Source organism: Notolepis coatsorum (assembly GCF_963971535.1).
Source record: "Notolepis coatsorum genome assembly, chromosome: 15".
Taxonomy (NCBI): Eukaryota; Metazoa; Chordata; class Actinopteri; order Aulopiformes; family Paralepididae; genus Notolepis; species Notolepis coatsorum.
Window position 1 is genome coordinate 45290571 of NC_140179.1, and position 19190 is coordinate 45309760.

Sequence of the window (19190 nt, forward strand, 5' to 3'; positions counted from 1 at the left end):
TTATCACAACACATTTTTAACAATGAATCATTTTCCGCCATCAACTAAAAACACACTTCTTCCATCAATATAAAAAAAAAGTCTTACTTACTGTCTTTTATTATTATGTACTTGCTACTAAGTAATCTACTATGCGTATTCTACTGCCTAATATGCTAATGTCTATACTATTATGCACTCAAGAGTGTAGCACTCAAGTTCGACACTGTTTGACGAACAATGTTACTTACTCTTAGCTGAGTTGTACCCTTCCTGCTGACTTGTTGTACAGGACTTTTAAGTCGCTTTGTATAAAAGTGCAGGTAAATGACTAAATGTAAATGTAAATTAATGTTATTGTACAGTAGGTGTGCTTTGACAGGGCATGGATGTTTAACACATTAAGGTTATTGTACAGTAGGTGTGCTTTGACAGGTCAGACACTACAGCGATCTCATGCACCAGCACAAACATTCTTCGGGGGGGGGGGGGGGGGGGGGACGTGTAGCAGCCAAACTGCCTGAAACTGTTGAAAGTGTGTGTCTGTGTGCACTGTAGAGAAGGAAAAGACATGGATGCGCTATTTTGTGTCATTCCTAACATTACACATGTTGTTATTACCGTCGTTAATGTGGTCAAAGGCAAGTGGATGTCTTGGAGACAAGATTTAAAAGGGAATAGCCATTATATATGATTGTGATTCTGTGTTCCGTGCCTCAGCTCTGGTCTTGCTGCTGTTAACAGATGGTTAACAGACGGTTTCACTGGAAGTAGGGATCAGTTTGGGCTCAAGCGTAGTCCCTGTCAATTACTGCATTAACAAACGTTGCAAGAGAAAATGTATTTGGGTCCATTTAGAATGTTTATATTGTCAAGTTTAAACCATCTATACTTTCTCCCTCCTAGTGAAGACTCAAACCAGCCATGATGGAATAATGTAATCACATGTCCTTACATCTTAGAGGACCATCTTCAGCTCTGTGTGTGTGTGTGTGTGTGTGTGTGTGTGTGTGTGTGTGTGTGTGTGTGTGTGTGTGTGTGTGTGTGTGTGTGTGTGTGTGTGTGTGTGTGTGTGTGTGTGTGTGTGTGTGTGTGTGTGTGTGTGTGTGTGTGTGTGTGTGTGTGTGTGTGTGTGAGTGAGTGAGTGAGAAAATGATGAAGAGGGAGAGAGACAGAAAGAGAGAGAACGAGGGAGGGAGCATTCTGCAACATCTGCAGCAGTAAATTGTCCAGTGGTGGTTCATTTGGATAATGATATGTAAATAAACCTATACAGGAAACAGTTACAAACACACACACACACACACACACACGCTCAAGAATGTGTGTATGCACATATAGGTATTTCTTTCTTTTCATTCAAAAATATTTCTTTTGATGAAAAATAAACCCGGTTCCAAACTCTATTCCAGGCAGTCACCATTCAGAGACTAAAGTAAACATCCTTACATACGGTTCAAGTCATCTGTGTCCCATTTAAGACCTTGCTGCTGTTGATACAGTGTGTCTTCAAGCAGACCACCTACCTGGTGTTGAGCTGCACTACACCAGGCGAGGAGGCTGGTTGGGTTTAACAGATGGTACCATTTATGTAGATGTGCTGTTAATAGTAACAGAGAAAGTTAAACCAAAAATAGAACTCACATGTATGTTAGACACTAGAGTTTATATCTGAATACAGGAAGGAAGGAAGGATGAAAAGAAAAAGAGGGAGAGGAGGGAGAGAGAGAGAGAGAGAGAGAGAGAGAGAGAGAGAGAGAGAGAGAGAGAGAGAGAGAGAGAGAGAGAGAGAGAGAGAGAGAGTGTATGACAGAGAGAGAGGGGAGACGGCTGGAGAGAGAGAACCAGAGAAAGGAGGGAGAGAGAGAGGGAGAGACAGACAAAGAGACAGAGAGGGGGTTGGTAGAGAGGGATAAGGTAATAAAGAGAGAAAGAGGAGGAGGAGAGATAAAATAATAGAGAAAGATAAATAAGCGGTGTTTCCATGTATTTTGATGGACAAAATATGACATTATGAAGTATAATATTATTAAATATCACTTTATTAAATATCAAATTATGAAATAATGTCATTATGAAATATCACGTTGTGAAATAATGTCATTATGAAATATCACATTTTGAAATGCCAGATTATTAAATATCACATTATGAAACGAAATGTCAAATTTGCTAATTTGAGGTGGTTTTGAGACAGAGAGAGAGAGAGAGAGAGAGAGAGAGAGAGAGAGAGAGAGAGAGAGAGAGAGAGAGAGAGACAGACAGAGAGATGTTGCATGTATGTTTCTTCCACATAGAGACATGCTGTTATTTCAATCAGTCGTCGCAGCCAGAATAATACTCGCATGCTATACATAGTGTAGTCCTGTCATTATCCTGCAGACATTACAACTGGACTCGTCCCCAGGCGCTGGACTGTGCCACAGCCCACTGCTCCTAAATAGTTCCGATGGGTTAAACACAGAGGACACATTCCTGGTAAATGTTTCCTTCCTCCTCTTGGTCTAACCATCGGCATGGACTGATACTGACATGAACACTGTCATCCCACTGACAGGAGCCAGAGCGATGTCTCTGTGATGTATCAGAGAGACACTGTCTTCACGAGACACTCTTGAAGCTAAAAGGACACTTTTGACAGAGACAGGGACACGAGGAGCCACTGTCGAGACGAGACACTGTCATTGTGTGTGTGTGTGTGTGTGTGTGTGTGTGTGTGTGTGTGTGTGTGTGTGTGTGTGTGTGTGTCTGTCAGTGACATGTGCATGTGCATGTGTGTGCATGCCTGTGTTCCTTTATGTGTGTGTGTCCCTATGTGTATGTGAGAATAAAATTGTGTGTGATAATGTTCGTGTGGTGGTTGTGTGCGTGAAAAGGAAATCACAGGTATACTGTTTATGTGTGTGTGTGTGTGTGTGTGCGCGTGCGCGTGTGCGTGTGTGTGTGTGTGTGTGTGTGTGTGTGTGTGTGTGTGAGAAGAAACCTTGGCGCAGTGCTGAAACACTATTCCGCGCCGTCACAGCTAGCCTCCGTCTTGACCATGTTAAACACATCAAAACAACCCACACCATCCTGGAAACATTCAAACGTTGCACACAAATTGTATTTCCAGAGCTCACAGATTCCGTGTACTCTTACTCATTACAGAGCCTGGTGTTCTGCATTTCGTTCTCTGGAGAAAATTGGCGTTCGGACGGCGTCTGAACTGAACCAGAGCACGTCCTTGTTAGGCGTTCGTTCGTTAACATACCGGTGTAATACTTATGATCTGGCTACTCCTGTTTCCTCCCCACACCATAAAAGACATGCATGCTAGGTGGCTGGTACTGGTATTACAACTGGACAACCCGGACACTTGACTTTGGACGCAATTAGGTTAGGATGTTTAGATGATAGTACACTGTATGTAAAACATTTCTAATAAAAGATTATTAAAAATTCTGTGTTAGAACTGGTACATTTGCACCAACATTCACTGCTACAATTTGTTTTGTTTTTTGTATCCACTTTTTCTCCTTTTTTTTCATCCCAATTTCGCCTCGCCAATTCTCCCTTCAATTCTCCCCTCCCCTGTCTCGAACGTTGCTAGACTATGCCTCCCACTGGTCGGCTGCAATGAGGACCAAGCCTTGCATCACGTGTCCCATCCGGTACACGAGGAGGCAGCTGTCGCATCTTTTCACCTGTACAGCGCGATCTCTCAGTGGCGAGGAGTAACGCGTGGGAGGCTCACGCTGCCCCCGCTACTTCCTGACTCTGCTGTACAGTCGCACCAACCGACCTGTAGGAGTCGCTGTCCACAACATCCAATCCCCACCCACCGGCTTTCCCACCCCTAACACTGCCAATTGTGTTAGTATTAACGACCAGCCAAGCCGGTAGCAACGCCGAGAGCTGGGCTCGAACCTAGCATATCCTGCATTAGTGGCGAGCGCCTTGCCCACTGCGCCACTTAGCCGCCCCTCACTGCTACAATTTGTTAAATCACATTGTCTGACTCTATAAGAGTACATTTGAAATCTGTTTGGTCTGTATTGGTGTAAGTTTCAAATGTACTATTTTTGAGAGTCAGACAGAGTCAAATATATACACAGTATAAATATAGACAGTCACATTTTGTAATCATATTACTTTCTCTCCTTCTCTCACTCCTTCCCTCCCTCCCTCCCTCCCTCCCTCCCTCCCTCCCTCCCTCCCCTCTCTCCCTCCTTTCCTCTCTCTATCCCTCTCCCTCCAGAGTTGAAGAACATCCCGTCCGATCTGCCGGCGGACATTGTGAAGATGGACCTGTCCAGTAACAGCATCAGAGAACTCAGAGCCAAACAGTTCCTCTCGGCCACAGACCTGAAGCTGCTCAACCTCAGTAGTAACCACCTGGACCATATAGACAAGGGTGAGTGTTTCTCCCAGAACATACAGTATAGACCTGGTTCTTGTTTATAAACATACCGTGGTCGAGCCAATCTGCAATACCAACTGAGTCATGTGACTAAGCCTCCTCGGACCTGCGCGAGCTGCTGCGCTAAAAGAATACAACGGGGCTCTATGGAGAAACCATGACACTCCCCTGACTAAAAAGTTGTTTCAAACGAAAACGGCTGGATGTCATTTAGCCAAAATCAGCATGGCTGTGTGAGTGTGAGTCTTTCACCTTTTACACGTCTAGCTTTGGGATGGATTGATTGTTTAGATCGCTAGCATGGCTAACAAATACAAATATATTGTAGTCCGCCCGGTTGTTCTGACCAGGATTACGTTCCTTTTTGCCGCCTTGATGCGCACGCACACTGAGTCTGACGTGGTGATGAGACACAACAACGCTCACCAAGGCTTCTGCCGGAACAGCTCATCTTCACACTGGGCTGACTGGCTTCTTAAAATGAAGGGTTCCATTCCCTGTGTAGCTCAATGGGTAGAGCAAGGCACTAACACTACCAGGGTTAGGGGTTCCATTCCCTGTGTATCTCAATGGACAGAGCAAGACACTAACATTGCCAGGGTTAGGGGTTCTATTCCCAGTGTATCTCAATGGACAGAGGAAGGCACTAACACTGCCAGAGTTAGGGGTTCCATTCCCAGTGTATGTCAATGGACAGAGCAAGGCACCAACGCTGTCAGCGTTAGGAGGAGTTCCATTCCCTGTGTAGCTCAATGGACAGAGCAAGGCACTAACACTGCCAGGATTAGGGTTCCATTCCGAAATGCTCAAAGTCTGTCTAAAGAGAAGTCTGTTCATTCCGTCATCATCTTGCTAACTGGGGGGGTGATAGTGGCTCGGTAGGTAGAGCAATCGTCTGGTTATCCAGAGGTTCCTGGTTTGATTCCCGCTCCTCTCGGGCAGCGTGTCAAAGTGTCCTTGAGCAAGACACTTAACCCTTAACTGCTCCCGATGAGCAGGTTGGCTCCTTGCATGGTCGCCTCCACCGTCGGTGTGTGAATGTGTGAGTGAATGGGTAAAAATGTGAGGAACAAATTGTAAAGCGATTTGGATAAAAGCGCTATATAAATGCAGCCATTTAACTGCAACTAACTACAACTAACAAGCCCAGACCCCTTCTTCATATGCTGCCATCCAGTGGTTTCTGCCACAGAGTGCTTGGTTACCATGGTAATCACTCACAGCCAAGATCGTCATTCATTTTAAACATCTTTAAAGCTCACATTTCAGCATGCGCCGTCTCGTCATTATATAGAGTGTCTCTGACATTACGCTGTTGACATCTGCAGAACCCAAATAGTACACAGTTCTTCCTTGTTGCCAAGCAACAAGTATACAATTACAACTGTCTGTCTCCTGCGCTGTACTGTAAATAGAGTTGTGGATAATATTGCCTAGCAAGAGCATTTTAGTTCTAGGAAGTAAAATGGGAATCTCCAGAGGCTTGGATGGGTTCCAGCGTGTTGCAATGTTGTGCAGATGTACACACACTCTATGTACACACCAAGCATGGGAACCCGGGCAGCCAGAACTAAAGGTTGTGTGATTGATAACGTTAAGTTGTATATCTAGACAACCGCTTAAAACCCTTGCATCTATCCATCAAAAACACAATGACAGGCAGGGTCAGAGGTCACCATTATCAGCGAGAGAAAATAAAACAAAGGGGAAGAATGTGAGGTAAATCTAAAGACTAATCAAGCAGCAGCAGCCTGTCTCTAAAGACTACAACACAGAGTCGTTAAGAGTGTTTCAGTTCCATAAAACCTCGTTGGGTGAATTAATGAGCTTCCCAAATGTCTTTCCGTTGTACTCTCTCTCTCTCTCTCTCTCTCTCTCTCTCTCTCTCTCTCTCTCTCTCTCTCTCTCTCTCTCTCTCTCTCTCTCTCTCTCTCTCTCTCTCTCTCTCTTTCTGCAATCCCTTTCTCCATCTCTCTGTTTCTTCCTCCCCCATCTGTCTCTTTCTCCCTCCTTCAGAACCTGGAGAACTGTCGTTTAAAAAGTGCACACTCATGTTTCTCCCTGCAGAATAATGACTCCTTGGCCGTGGGGCTGCCAGCGTGGCTGTGCCCAGCAGGGAAATCCTTTTCAAAGTCTTATCGTTCGTCTTTAATATCTCGCAACATGTGTAAACAATCTACTGTATACGCTCATTAGAGCCTTGGTTATTAAACCTCTGCTGCCAGGAACGCAAATGAGAGTTTCATTCTGTTAGTCAAAGGAGGGCCAAGGCTTATTAAAGCATGTTACTACTCTTGTCAGAGCAAGGGCCCCCGTCCAATTTTAGATTCTGACCCACACGTTTAACCCCTTAGAGGTGTGCGGCGATCATGCTGGTGTGGTTATAATTTTGAGAACCAAACATTCTAACAACGTCACAACGGACACTGGTCATTGGAAGCTATATAGTTCTAGAATTCCAAGATATAATCATGAGGAAATTAAGGGAAAAGATCTTACCTCGAAGGGTAAGAGTATTGTATTTACCTGTCTTGTGTTTGTACCACAGCTTAGTATTGTAGCAGCAATACACGTAAATGTGCGTTTTGGGGGTCTCAATAATAATAATAATAATAATAATAATAATAATAATAATAATAATAATAATAATAATAATAATAATAATAATAATAATAATAATAATAAATTCAATTTGTACCGCACTTTACATTTGTAAAAAATCTCAAAGTGCTACAGGAGATTAAAGGATAACTCCAACATTTTGGGAAATTCGCTTATTTAACATCTTCCCTGGAGTTAGACAAGAAGATACATACCTTTTTTGTCTCTGTGCATGCATTTAGCTTTGGGAACAGACGCTCCGTTAGCATAGCTTAGCTTCATCACTGGAAGTGAGGCAGGACAGTACCCTGACGTTCCCTACAGGTTTGTTGATATTCTCATTCCTTCAAAGGATCTGAACCGATTGAAGTTTATGGATACCATGACTTAAAATCCTCTTACCTTGACGATTAAAAGCCTCCCCAATTTAGAAAACAGTAATCCAATGGCTGGTATTGATAATATACTACTAACTACTGGACGCTCGGAGCTAAACGGAGCTAACGCAGAACAGGATGTGTAAAGCAAATATAATGACTTCCTTTCTGGGGTTTTCAAAATAAAAGTGCAACGTTTATAGCAGCGGAAAATGTTTATTTTGTACATTATCTAACGTTAACACGAACCTAAACTAACGTTACAACTAACTTAAAGTTAGTTTAGGTTCGTGTTAACGTTAGATAATGTACAAAATAAACGTTTTCCGCTGCTATAGACGTCGCTCTTTTATTTTGAAACCCCCCAGAAAGGAAGTCATTGCTCTCGTTATCTGCTTGAGTGTCCGGTTAGCTCCGTTAGCGTGCAGTAGTTAGTAGTATATCAATACCAGCCATTGGATTACTGTTTTCTAAATTGGGGAGGCTTTAAATCGTCAAGGTAAGAGGATTTTAAGTCATGGTATCCATAAACTTCAATCGGTTCAGATCCTTTGAAGGAATGAGAATATCAACAAACCTGTAGGGAACGTCAGGGTACTGTCCTGCCTCACTTCCAGTGATGAAGCTAAGCTATCCTAACGGAGCGTCTGTTCCCAAAGCTAAATGCACGCACAGAGACAAAAAAGGTATGTATCTTCTTGTCTAACTCCAGGGAAGATGTTAAATAAGCTAATTTCCCAAAATGTTGGAGTTATCCTTTAAAACAAAAAGTTAAATGAATAAAACAATTAAAATGAATAAAACAACCAATGAAATGGAAGAATAATAGAATAAAATAGATTAAAATAATGAAAGAAAATGAATAGAAGTAAAAATAAGCAGTAAGAGAGTTTTAGTCAGTTTTTGGTGGAGTTCTGGAGTAACCGAGGAGAGAAGTAGAGCTAATTTCCAACATTACGTTTTGTACCAAAATATCCAGCTGGCGTTATTGATATCATTGCCTTGGCCACTTGCCATTGTAATTGTGTATCGGTATGGAGTAATAAATACCCACAACGAAATGATAATGGCTCATTGGCTCACCCTTTGGCTTTCTTGTAGCTCAGCTAAGATAATGCAGGGGTAGATAACAACAAGTGTGGTTATAGTACTCAAATGCCTTGCTCAAGGGCACTCATTCTATTTTGTTCTCTATCCCCCGGCCAACATTTTTTCCCAGCCGATCGCGGGATTTGAATTGGCAAGCTTCCACTTACAAGCTCAGTTCTCCAACCATTAGCCGATATCCTGTGGTCCTAATCACGCTCATTATTCCCATAGCCACGGTCATCTGGTTTTTATGGAAGCATTTAAAGTCATTTTAAAGAGGTCGTTTGTCGACATAGAGAGAGGGATAGGAATTTATCAAATGTAAGTGAGGTTATTCCTGGTTATTGTAGATCATTTATACATCCAGTCTGCATAAGTACTATGCAAGTTGTCTGAGGGTGGGACAGCAACGTTGGAGCTGCAGTGAAGTTAGTTGTTAAAGGGTAGAACGTCTACAGTGCGTGAAACTATTGTTATCCTGTGTGATGAAATTTAAATGTATAATAAAATAAAACATTCGTGTGCCAGGTGTGTCTTGTTTGTGATTGCGCCAGTACCGCAACCACACGGACCTATTCACAGAGAGCAATGAGCATCTAGTGGGACGCTGTGCAAGACCCTGGAGCCAGCACTGATGAGCCAGACCAGACCCTGTGCCACCACCACACGTCCAGGTACTGTCCACCCTGGAGCCAGCACTGATGAGCCAGACCAGACCCTGTGCCACCACCACACGTCCAGGTACTGTCCACCCTGGAGCCAGCACTGATGAGCCAGACCAGACCCTGTGCCACCACCACACGTCCAGGTACTGTCCACCCTGGAGCCAGCACTGATGAGCCAGACCAGACCATGTGCCACCACCACACGTCCAGGTACTGTCCACCCTGGAGCCAGCACTGATGAGCCAGACCAGACCCTGTGCCACCACCACATGTCCAGGTACTGTCCACCTTGGGCACGTGCGCATCAAGGCACCCTCCTCAAGATTCGTTTCCATATCTCAACAACAAGCACTACCACTGCATCAACCCTCAAATCATCTGCGATGCCCAGAACCACCTGCTCAGCGTGGTCTCCCGCTTCCCAGGAGGTGCACATGAGTCCTACATCTTACAGAACAGCTCTGTGGGTGAGCACCTTGAGCAAGGAGGCGCTAGACACGCATGGCTAATTGGTACGTACTTTATATGTGCGTAATGAATCGTTCCAGCGTGTTTTATGAGGAGATGGGATATGCGCTGCCTCCCTGGTTCATGACCACACTCACCAAACCCCAGATGGAGCAGGAGGGGCAAAGTGGAGCACAGCATCGCACTGGTGAATCTTTTTTTGGACTCACATGAGCCCATTTCTTTTTCGTTTCAGCCGCTGTGCGTTCCTCTCCTGACCACGTTAAACTCACCTGTTAGTATTGACACTACTAAATAAGATGTCACGCTAAGATGTCATGTTCTACAGTATGACTTACTACTATAGGGTCTTTATACCTGTATTACTGTACAGTAATACTACAAAGCTGTACATGCATCTGATGAGCACTATTACTCAGTAGTATTTATATATTTTATACCCAGTTTAATCACCTGTGCATTTTATGTTACTATTGCACTTTACTGTTACATTTGTACTCTGCTTAAATGCCAAACTTATTTTCTATGTAATGTACTTGTGCTGTATAATGACTGAATAAATGTGAATCTAATCTAATCTAATTTTGATCAGTCGCAAATTGCTTTCGTGCTACAGTACCTGTTGAAACCGTTTGCACATAGTCCTGTGTTGCCCTATAAGGAGCTGGCGGGGCGTTTCTGTATGCAAATTCCGGTGTACGAAAACGATGGTTATTCTATAACCCTAGTTATATGAATACTGACAGATCGTCCCGCTCTGCCATATTGAGATGATATATTATCTTCATGCACATATTGTGCACGTGAAAAAGTTGACACATGCACGTCACTTGCACGTGACCACGCCTACCCCCATGTGTTCCTACTAAACACAGGAAGTGGTCACGCTTACACCCTTCCAAGTCTGAATTGCACTCGTGAAAAAACATCCAAGGGTCCTCAGGACGCTCTGTCAGTATTCATATGACTAGGGTTATAGAATAACCTTCGTTATATTTCATATCTGACATCACGTCTGGCTCTGCCATATTGAGATCAAGAGGGGCAGAGCGGACGCTCTGTCAGGAGGGAGGGGAGTCCCATCCACCCGCCCGTCCTAACGAAGGGGGGGAGGCAGTCAACTACAACCAAACGTGCGAAAAAGGGACCAGTCACCCTAGAACGCACAGAGCAAGTGGGACCGCGTGTGACAGAGCACTCCGCGGTCCACACCCACACACACCTGCTAGCCCACCTGTTGACGGGGAGCAGGAGAGGTCCCGGCCCTCAGGACTGCCTGGGAGACAGAGTCCCCAGTCATGTCCATGAGGTAAAACCTAACAAAAGGACCCGGGGAGGTCCAGGAGGCTGCAGCGCAGATGTCCTCCACCGAGGCCCCCCCAAACAGGGCAGCGGAGGCTGCCACTCCACGAGTGAAGTGTGCCCTGATGCCTGCGGGGGGAACCTGTCTGGCCAAAGTGTAGCAGAGGGCAATGCCCTCGCATAACCAATGTGACAGGCGTTGCTTGGACAGCGCCTTACCCGCGTGAGAGCCACCGTAACAAACAGTCGATCGGTAGCCCTGAGATCCTGCGTGCGACTAAGGTAAACCATCAGCGCATGGACAGGACACAACAGGTGAAGGCTTGCCTCCAACTCACTAGCGTGAGGAGGAGGGTGAAACGCCTGGAGCACAATATCCCTGGAGCGATAAGAGCTCCGGATATTCTTTGGCACAAAGGCCGGATTAGGCCTCAGAGTCACACTGTTATCGGCCTGAATAGACAGGCACTCTGACCGCACCGAGAGAGCACACAGCTCACCCACGTGTTTAGCGGAGGTGATGGCCAGAAGGAACGCGGTCTTGAAAGACAGACGATCCAACGGCGCCTGCTCAAGAGGCTCAAACGGGGCCCCCAACAGCCTTTCCAGGACCAGTTGGAGGTCCCAGCTCGGAGACGGAGCACATTTCACAGGCTTGAGACGCCGTGCGCCAAGCAGGAAACGTCTCACGAGAGGGTGGCTGAACAGCGTTCTGCCCTCAAAACCCACATAACAAGACGATATAGCTGCTGCATATACCTTCACTGTCGAGGCCAGGATAGACTGGAGGAAGGACAGAACCGAGTCCAGGGGGCATGACACCAGGTCCAGGCCCCCAACCTCACACCACTCTTGACCTCACACCAATCCCCTCGCCGCCGCTCTGAGAGGGTTGCCCTCATAGACATTGAGCTTAGAATTAAGCCCAAGTACTCCACCTGTTGACTGGGAAGAGGAGTACTCTTCTTCCAGTTCACAGCAAAACCCAGGCTGGTGAGGAATTCCACCACCTGCCTGGTATGAGACCTGGCGATCTCCACTGACCGGCTGAGGACCGGAAGGTCGTCTAGGTAGAATAAAATTTAAATCCCCTGACGACGTAGAGGCCCCAGTGCGGTCTCCACGCACTTGGTGAAGGTGCGATGAGCCAGAGAGTAGCCGAACGGCAGCCTCTGGTACTCGTACGCTATGCCCTGAAACAGGAAGCGTAGGTATTTCCTGTGAGGAGGGAAGATCGGGATGTGAAAATACGCATCCTTCAGGTCTATGGAGGTGAACCAGTCTGCCACTCTGACAGCGCTTAACAGGTGTTTGACGGTCAACATTCTGAACCTTCTCACCACAATCAACCGATTGAACGCAGACAGGTCCAGTATGGGTCTGACACCTCCCGATTTCTTGGTCACCAGAAAATATCGGGAGTAAACGCCACTGATCTTGTCCTCCCATGGGACCACGACGATGGCCTGCTTCGCCACCAGAGAACGAATCTCTTCGGCCAGAGCTGTCACTGCCGTGGACTCTGACAAAAGAGTCTGTACCAAACCCAAAAACGGAGGGTGGGGGTGTGCAAACTGTAACACAAGCCCCGGCCTCAGCGTTCTCTCCATCCACGCCGAAATATGGCACTTCTGTAGCCATACGTGGTCAAAATCCCAAAGCGCCCCCCGCCGCTAACTGGCACTGGTCCGCTAGGAATCGTAGAGGGGCTGGGGGAACCCACACTGCGACCTCCTGGGCCTAGGGTTCCCACTCGGACAAAAAAATTAGATACAGGGAACCCTGCTCCATCGTCACATACAACACCAGGCTCACCAAACACACACGCAGGACGTGTGGTGCGGGAGCCTCCTGACAGTACAACATTCTCATAGACAGACCCAGGCCTAGCCAGCAGCTGGGTGTCAGCCCCTGTCTTCATGAGAAGCGACATGTGGGGCCGCTTGCGCTTCACTGGAAGAACGCGGCCCGCAGCCAGAGGGGACACAACAGAGCCCTGAATCCCGTAGTGTAGCGGGGGGGAGTGAAAGGAGAGCGTGCTAGACACAGCTAGATGGCAACGTTTTTTTAGGGCGTGCCTATCTAATACAGCCGATCCCTCGGCCGTCAAGGCTGTCGGCACCGTGATAGCCTGTTCTCTTTGTTTCCAGGTTATCCCAGGCGGAGGATACATGGCCGCCGGTCGGGGGTCTCGCCGCAGCCGCTGGCGAGACCGTGCTCTCACCTCTGGCTGCGCGGTGTGGGGCGGCGTGGGGCCCCGGTCAAATACCGCCCGCGCCTCTGTCGACAGACCAAAAAGTCCATCCACGGAGAGGGGAGCCCTGAGGAGGAGAACTCTCCTCTCCTCCTCCAGGGGAGATTGCTCCAACCACAGATGTCTGTGAACAAGAGTCGACAGCATCCTAGCCCTCCCTGCGGTTATTGCCTGCGGCTGGGTCAAAAGCTGAATAACCTCAAAACCTTGCGCAATGGTTTTAACGTCGGCTGGCCCTAAGAGCCCCTCACCCGACACCATTTTCGACAGAAAAGCAGCCAATTGAGCAATGTTATTAGTTACTGCTAAATTCTGTACTGCTGCGGCTTCATCAGCCCACTCAGCCACCTGCCGGGCCGACTCGCCCCTTAGCGTCGGCTTCCGGGCGGGATACCGCTCTACCATGTCAGGGCAAAGAACCGATGCCACCTGCTTCTCTAAGCACGGCACACCTGTCCTGAGCCCCGTCGTCAGACCGTCCACCCGTGTAAAGGGTAAATAAACCTCAGTCAAACCCCCAACATTAGACACCGATTGACCTTCAGTAATGTAATGGTTAAGCGAGGGGAAAACTGGACGCATGGGAGCGGAGTCCCGAAAGCATAAGCATTAGCAGTAGCTGCACGCGCCATGATAATTGGAAAAAACATTTAACAACGTGTCATGTTGACCACATTCATCCAAATACACAGCCCCCCGCGCCATCACACCGCCCGGTCGTCTCACGGGACAACAAGCAGTAGTGAAAACGCTAGTACTAAAACTTGCCGGTGTCGGCCCTACCTGTGCGCGCCGTTGCTCGACCGCCGAACGCCGCGCGAGGACAGACCAGAATAGGGACGCTGTTCCGTTCGGACGCGCCGAGGAGGGTCCGGGGGCTGGTGAACCTCCGGCAAGAGTCCAACATTGTTTAATTTCTCCCTTCTCTTCATAGTAATGTTCCACTGGTTGAAAGTGCAAATGAACAGATCCTCACATGGAAAAAGATAAAGGAAGGGTGTAAGCGTGACCACTTCCTGTGTTTAGTAGGAACACACAGGGGTAGGCGTGGTCACGCGCAAGTGACGTGCATGTGTAAACGTTTTCACGTGCACGATATGTGCATGGAGATAAGATATCTCAATATGGCAGAGCGAGACGCAATGTCAGATATGAAATATAACGCGCTTTCAGTTTAACCCTTTTCCCGCCAATCACGTCGTACGACGGGTTTCAAGTTCATGCGAATTCTGCCAATAACAACGTACAACGTGTTTCAAGTTCATATTTCATATTTTCGTCATGGTATTCATATTTCACTCACGGAGCCTTGTCATATGCTGCGGGAGCCATCACAACTCTGCAACGCTTCAATACTGCCACCTGGTGGCTGATCGGCGAGTTGCAACCGGAAGTGGATCTCTTGTGATCCCGGTGCGTCTGCCTATTCCATCCGGCCACTCGTTTATCGTCGCGGGACTCAATACACACACCGTGGATATGGATCCGTTGCCATAACTCAATAATCCACATGATTTGGGCGTATATTAGTATTATACAAACCGGAACTGGATCGCATCAATCCACATCACATAACTGGGATCTGTTTGCTCCACTCTCATCGCCCAACGGTACGAGGAGACTGACGTGAGTTTCAGTGTTTTTCTTTATCATTTTCGATACAAACTGCTCTGATCTATATATCACCCATACTACATAAATCATTTAACGTCGGTCACGGAATTATAAACGACCCCCCCCCCCCCCCCCCCCCCCCGCCGTTCACCCGCGGATGATCAGTCATAACGTTTAGGACCATGTACAGTTAAAATTTTACATATAACGTTGATCGGTATCAAACGCCATTTGATAATCTAATATATGCATTTATGTCTATATCTCACTGTAACTGAGGGGTACAATTCCCTGACTGTATTACTAGATATGATACTTACTACCACTACCTTTGTACTTAATATTCGGCCACCCAGTACACGGCATAAATATATTATCATGAACACTCTCACGTAGATGAAACGGATCCAACACAAATGTACGAATTAGAAACAGGTCTTTATTTCTACACAGCGATGGTGTGTAGAATAAGCACTTAATCACTTAATTACATTTATGAATTGAAATAGTATGCACTTTTATGGCAAGGAGTATTCGTCGGTATATCAATAGAGAATGTCCAATCTCTGAAGGCGCAGGTGGTAAATATACGACCTGGAATAGTTAAGGAATAACAGCAATGATACTTTAATGATTATACTAGATACACTAGAGGGGGTTAATCCGGTCGCTTGTAAGCCGACAGGAGTAGGAGGGGGGGGGGGGTAGAATCCGGCTGCCTCGTCCGGCCAAGGGTATCCCAGGTGAACCCACTGTAGTGCCGTTCAATGCGCCGGCGATCCTTGGACCACAGATGAAAGCAGGTGGACTCTTTGTGGGCCGGCTCTCTCCGGTCCACGGGGGAGAGACGTGAAGCGACCTCGTCTTGCAGAGCGTCTCCTCACCTTGCGTCCTCTCCAGGGGGGGGGGGTTCCAACACACGGCAGTGTCGGGGGTCTTTATCCATGGAATAATCAAAGTATCCAAAGCATAATCCGTGCCTGGGAAGGCGGGCTGTCGTCGGTAGAATAATCCGGTATACAGGTCCACTTGCTCGTCGGCTCTGGGGCTCCTCGGGTGCAGCTTCACATAGGGTCAACCACCCTGGGTAAGCAGCCAGTTCTCTGCCCGAAACGATGGGGTACTGACTACGGTAGTATTCTCACCGCACGAAGCACTATATATTAACAGACTATTATTAGCTTAATAGACTACGTCCAACTCGACGATATAGTGCCAAATATGACTATTCAAATATTAATATACACGATGTCTCAATACCGATGGTAGGCGAACTTGGCCTTACTCCCACACGTGGCGTCGCGGGGAGGCTTTACGTCTGTGACTCTATTGGAGGGTAAGAAACTGGACTGAAAAGAAAGTCCTACTTTAGTAGCGCAGTATATATACGCACTATGAACAAATAGTCCCATTAGTGGTGCGGTAGCCAAATTCCTACGCGGAACTAGGACTTGTTCGTACATGTCGAGCGGTACGTTTGAACTGGGTCTGAGGGGTATGGCAGCCTGGCACCAAGGTCTCGACCAATAGTAGAATGGAGACTATTATGGGATGTTCAGTAGGCTAGAATGGATATTCAATGCATATTGTACAAAGAATATACAAGGGATATCAGGGAATATTAGAGAATATACAAATACAATTAAATATATATATATAAATAAATATATATATTCGGTTTAATCTGGCCCTTCACAACAGCCACCCCCTGAATAGGTCCCAGACCTAATCAGTTAAACAGAGACAGATTAATCGCGTTGTCTATTTACACATAAGGGTTTGCTGTAGGGGTCAGTCAACTTCACAAAGTCATAGGGTTGTAGGGTCATGGTCGTCATCGATTGTGTCTGGGAGTCGAGGCAGTTCTATGAGCCTTGCCACGGGACGGGTGTAAGTGCGACCCTGGACGAGCACTTCAGCTGCTCGGACCTTGCCGTCGGCACCGGTGATCACTTTGCTTACGCGGCCGGCCGGCCACATAGCTCTGGGCAGTGATTGATCAATAATCATGACGACTGTTCCTTCTGTCAAATTGTCTCTCTCCTTTACCCACTTCTGGCGGGTCTGTAGAGACGGTAGGTAGTGCAGTAGGAAACTGTTCCAAAACTTGTCGGCTAATACTTGGCTGTACCTCCACATTCGTCGGCCGTTCGCTTCTTCAGGCCGGTACATTGTCTGTGGTAATGCAGGATCTAGCCGCCCCATCAGGAGTGTGTTGGGGGTAACTGGGTCGATATCCGCCACATCACTGGAGACATATCCGAGGGGCTTCGAGTTAAGTACTCCCTCAATCTCCGTGAGGACTGTCATTAGGACTTCTTCCGCCACAGTCTGGGCCCCAAGTACTGCGTACAGGGCTGTCTTTATGGAGCGCACTTCTCGTTCCCAAGTGCCACCGAAGTGGGGTGCGTTTGGGGGGTTGAATTGGAAATCAACCTGTGCTGGAGCGAGGTGGGTCTTAAGTTCTGGGCCCATAGCTTGGAAGCTCTCTCTCAGCTCTCTTTCGCCGCCTTTGAAGTTTGTCCCATGATCGGACAATAGGGTAGACGGTCTTCCTTTCCGTGATGTGAATCTACGGAAGGCCATAAGGAATGAGTCTGTGCTCATGGTCGGGAGAAGCTCGATGTGTATCGCTCTGGTGGTCATGCATTTGAATACAATACCCCACCGCTTCTCGGTTCCTCTTCCTTTCTTTATGTGCAGCGGGCCAAAGCAGTCCATACCCGTTGAGTGGAATGGCTTGTCACCGATTCGGAGGCGACATGGAGGAAGGTCAGCCATCCTTGGTATGCTGGGCTGCGCGCGCCACTTGCGGCAGTCTAGACATGTTCGCTGGAAGTGTCGTACCGCCTCTCTTCCTTGTAGGATCCAGTAACGACGTCTGATTTCCGCGAAGACTCTTTCTGCTCCTGCGTGATGTACATCCTCATCGTATTTCTTTATAATCAGCTCTGTGACCTTGTGTCGGCTGTTCAATACGATCGGGTATTTAATGTCATTCGGTAGATTGGGGGCTCTGCGTAGGCGACCACCCACTCTGATGAGGGTGTGAGCGTCGCTCTCGGGGGCCAGGTGAATTAATCTGCTGTCGGATGGGACGGGCTTTCCTCCCTGTAGACAGGCCAATTCATCGGGGAACGAGTCTCTCTGGGCTCGCTGCAGTAGAAGCAATTCTGCTTCCTCGTAGTTAGCTGCTGACATATCAGCGGGGGACTTGCACTCCGGGTGGTACCGCAGGAATGTTCTTTGTTGTGCACTCTCTATGGACGTGCAATCGTCTATGTTAGGGTCGGTGGAGGCTACGGTGCTCAATCCACAGAACACAGACTTCTTAATTTCCACCTCCTCTGGACTTGCTTCCCTCGGGATAGGCATGGGCCACTGTCCTTCCGGGAGTCTTAGGAATGCGGGGCCGTCACTGTAGACATTGCGACGGGTGAGGTCATCCAGGGGCATCCCCCGGGTGATGACGTCAGCTGGGTTCTGTTTTGTATCAACGTAGCGCCACTCTGTTTCTCCGGTTAACTCTTCGGTTAAGTCTTGAATCTCGGTGACTCTGACTCCCACGAAGACTTTGTACTTGCATGAATCCGATTTGATCCAGGCGAGTACCGTCGTGGAATCTGACCACAGGATTGTTCTAGACACCGGTATGGTGAGCTCACGTTGGATGAGCGTGGCTAGGTGCGCTCCGGCTAGGGCTGCGCAGAGCTCTAGACGTGGGATAGATTGTTGCTTGCGTGGGGCTATTCTCGAGCGGGCGAGGACAAATGCTGTGTAGATCTCTCCCCCCTGGTCTTGGGCCCGCAAGTAGGCTACTGATCCGTATGCGACCTCTGAGGCGTCACTGAAGACGTGTAAGTCCATTTTACATGTCTCTGGCCTCACCGTGGGTGGGAAGTAGCTTCGGCGCATATTAACGCCTGGGAGTGAGTGGAGCTCCATCTCCCACTCTCTCCAGGTGGATGCAAGGTGTGCGGGAATGGGGTCGTCCCAGCCCTGGTCCTTGTCCCACAATGCTCGTACAATCATTTTTGCCCTGGTGGTGTACGGTAGAATACATCCTAGCGGGTCGTATTGTCGGGCGAGTGTTGTGTACACACTCCGTCTGGTGGTCGGCGCCGCCGCCGGCCTTCCCTGCTCCGTAGTCAGGGGCTTGTGTCTGTAGTGAAGCGAATCTGTTTTGAATCGCCACACCAATCCCAGGGTCATCTCCTGGGCTTCTCCCGGGATTGTAGCCATCCAGGTCTCGCTGCTGGCTGCCTTGTCCTCGGAGGAGAGGCTGCGCAGTACTTGCGGATCGCTGCTGGCCCACTGCCTGAGATCAAAGCCGCCTTTGATCAATGAGGCGCGGAGTTTAATCAGGAGAGCCTCGGCTTCTTCCTGGGTTGAAAGGCTTTGTAGACAGTTGTCTACGTAGAAGCTGTTCTTTACGCTGTGTC

At 47.8% G+C, this 19190-nt stretch overlaps 1 protein-coding gene across 1 annotated transcript in view; it reads left to right on the forward strand.

Annotated features, from left to right (window-relative positions):
• Nucleotides 1-19190, forward strand: part of lrrc17 (leucine rich repeat containing 17) — a 49876-nt gene that overhangs the window by 19083 nt on the left and 11603 nt on the right. Inside the window, exon 3 of the mRNA XM_084331170.1 lies at nucleotides 4217-4372. Coding sequence (XP_084187296.1) covers nucleotides 4217-4372 — 156 coding nt within the window. The remainder of the gene's footprint in view (nucleotides 1-4216; nucleotides 4373-19190) is intronic.